The 1,640-nt window shown below is 43.4% G+C and overlaps 1 protein-coding gene across 1 annotated transcript; it reads left to right on the top strand.

The window, feature by feature from the left end:
- The first annotated feature begins 763 nt into the window (after positions 1 to 763).
- Positions 764 to 1,228, top strand: LOC142180772 (uncharacterized). Its single transcript, XM_075252842.1, has one exon. The coding sequence runs from the start codon at positions 764 to 766 to the stop codon at positions 1,226 to 1,228; it is 465 nt and encodes a 154-aa protein (XP_075108943.1).
- The last annotated feature ends 412 nt before the right edge of the window (positions 1,229 to 1,640 follow it).

Genomic DNA, 1,640 nt, shown 5'->3' with positions numbered 1-1,640 from the left:
CTAAATCACATATCTTTAAAATCACTAATTAAGTTTAATTGTTACTCGTATTTTCGAGGTAAACAGTTTGGCACCCACCATGGGACTAAAGATAATAGTGATTATTCTTTACCGACTTTCATTACACGCGTTGTTTTTACACTTTTTTCTTGTCAAGATTTGTTGATTTTCAGGCTGAAACATGTCTAGCTCACAAAACTCACCCATTCATGACAACGAAGGTCTTGGAGAAAACAGCAACGCAAGAGTTGGTGTACCATCGATAAACCCAGGGGAAGTGCCAAATGCGGAACATGTTGATGTTAGTTCACATATTGCTTTGAATACAGATCTAGGCGCGGACCCCGAAGGAGATGTATTCAGGGAAGCCCGGGCCGATGGCCAAAAAACATGAGGAATAGAAGAAGGAGGACTCAGTCTCCGGGTGATAATCGAAATGTTGCAAGCCCAACAAGTTGTCATCGCTCAACTTCAGAGTCAGAATAGAATTACAAACACAACCGAACCAGTGAACACTCGACGTGCTGAACCAGCGCTTGAAAGGCCCGCTGAAAGTGGCTCGGGGACTGACCCCATGATTATGAGAATGCTCGAGGAACTAACTAAGAGGATCGAGTCCGGAGAAAATAAAATTGAAGACAATGATAAAAAAGTGGAAACTTATAACTCCCGGATAGATCAGATACCGGGGGCACCTCCAGTTTTGAAAGGTTTTGATGCTAAGAAGTTTATACAAAAACTATTCTCCTCGAGTGCAGCTCCGATGCCCATTCCTAAGAAATTTCGCATGCCCGATATACCGAAATATAATGGAACAACTGACCCTAACGAGCACATAACTTCATACACTTGTAGGATTAAAGGAAATGATTTGAATGACAATGAAATCGAGTCAGTTTTGCTGAAAAAGTTTGGAGAAACACTATCAAAGGGAGCCATGATCTGGTATAATAACTTGGCTCCTAACTCTATTGATTCATTTGCTATGCTAGCAAATACCTTTGTGGAAGCATATGTCGGGGCCATAAAGGTGGCCACGAGAAAATCGGACGTCTTCAAGATAAAGCAGAGGAACGACGAGATGTTAAGGGAGTTCATACCCCGGTTTCAGATGGAAAGAATAGAGTTACCACCGGTCTCTGATGACTGGGCAGTACAGACCTTTATGCAGGGTCTGAATGAAAGGAGCTCAATCACCGCTTCGATAATTGAAGCAGAACTTGATTGAATACCTAGTTGTGACATGATCGGATGTGCACAATCATTATCAGTCAAAGATCAGGGTCGAGGACGACTAGTTGGGAGCTCCCTCGAGTTTAGTTCATCCTAATAGATTCGCAGTCAAGCCCTCAAGGGATACAGACTAGGAATCAAGATTCAACAAAGAACGGTATCAACCATATGCTGATCGAAGGAACAACGGCCCGAGCCGCAACACTCCTCGGGGCGATCGGAGGAATGATCGAGTTCAAAATTCTCAAGGCCTCATAAGTAAAAGTGGGTTCGATAAGCATACCACCTTGCCGAGGCCCCTCGATTATTAGAGTACAACTTCAACATAGATGCATCAGGGATCGTCTCAGCTATTGGGAAGATCAAAGATACCAAGTGACCCAAGCCAATATAGACCGATCCTTCTC

This window comes from Nicotiana tabacum, chromosome 5 (assembly GCF_000715075.1).
Source record: "Nicotiana tabacum cultivar K326 chromosome 5, ASM71507v2, whole genome shotgun sequence".
Lineage (NCBI taxonomy): Eukaryota > Viridiplantae > Streptophyta > Magnoliopsida > Solanales > Solanaceae > Nicotiana > Nicotiana tabacum.
Note: the sequence above shows the minus strand (reverse complement) of the source record. Positions and strands in the feature narration are given on the sequence as shown.

Coding starts and splice junctions, on each gene's coding strand:
- LOC142180772 (XM_075252842.1), top strand. CDS start 764: ATGCCCATTCCTAAGAAATTTCGCATGCCCGATATACCGAAATATAAT.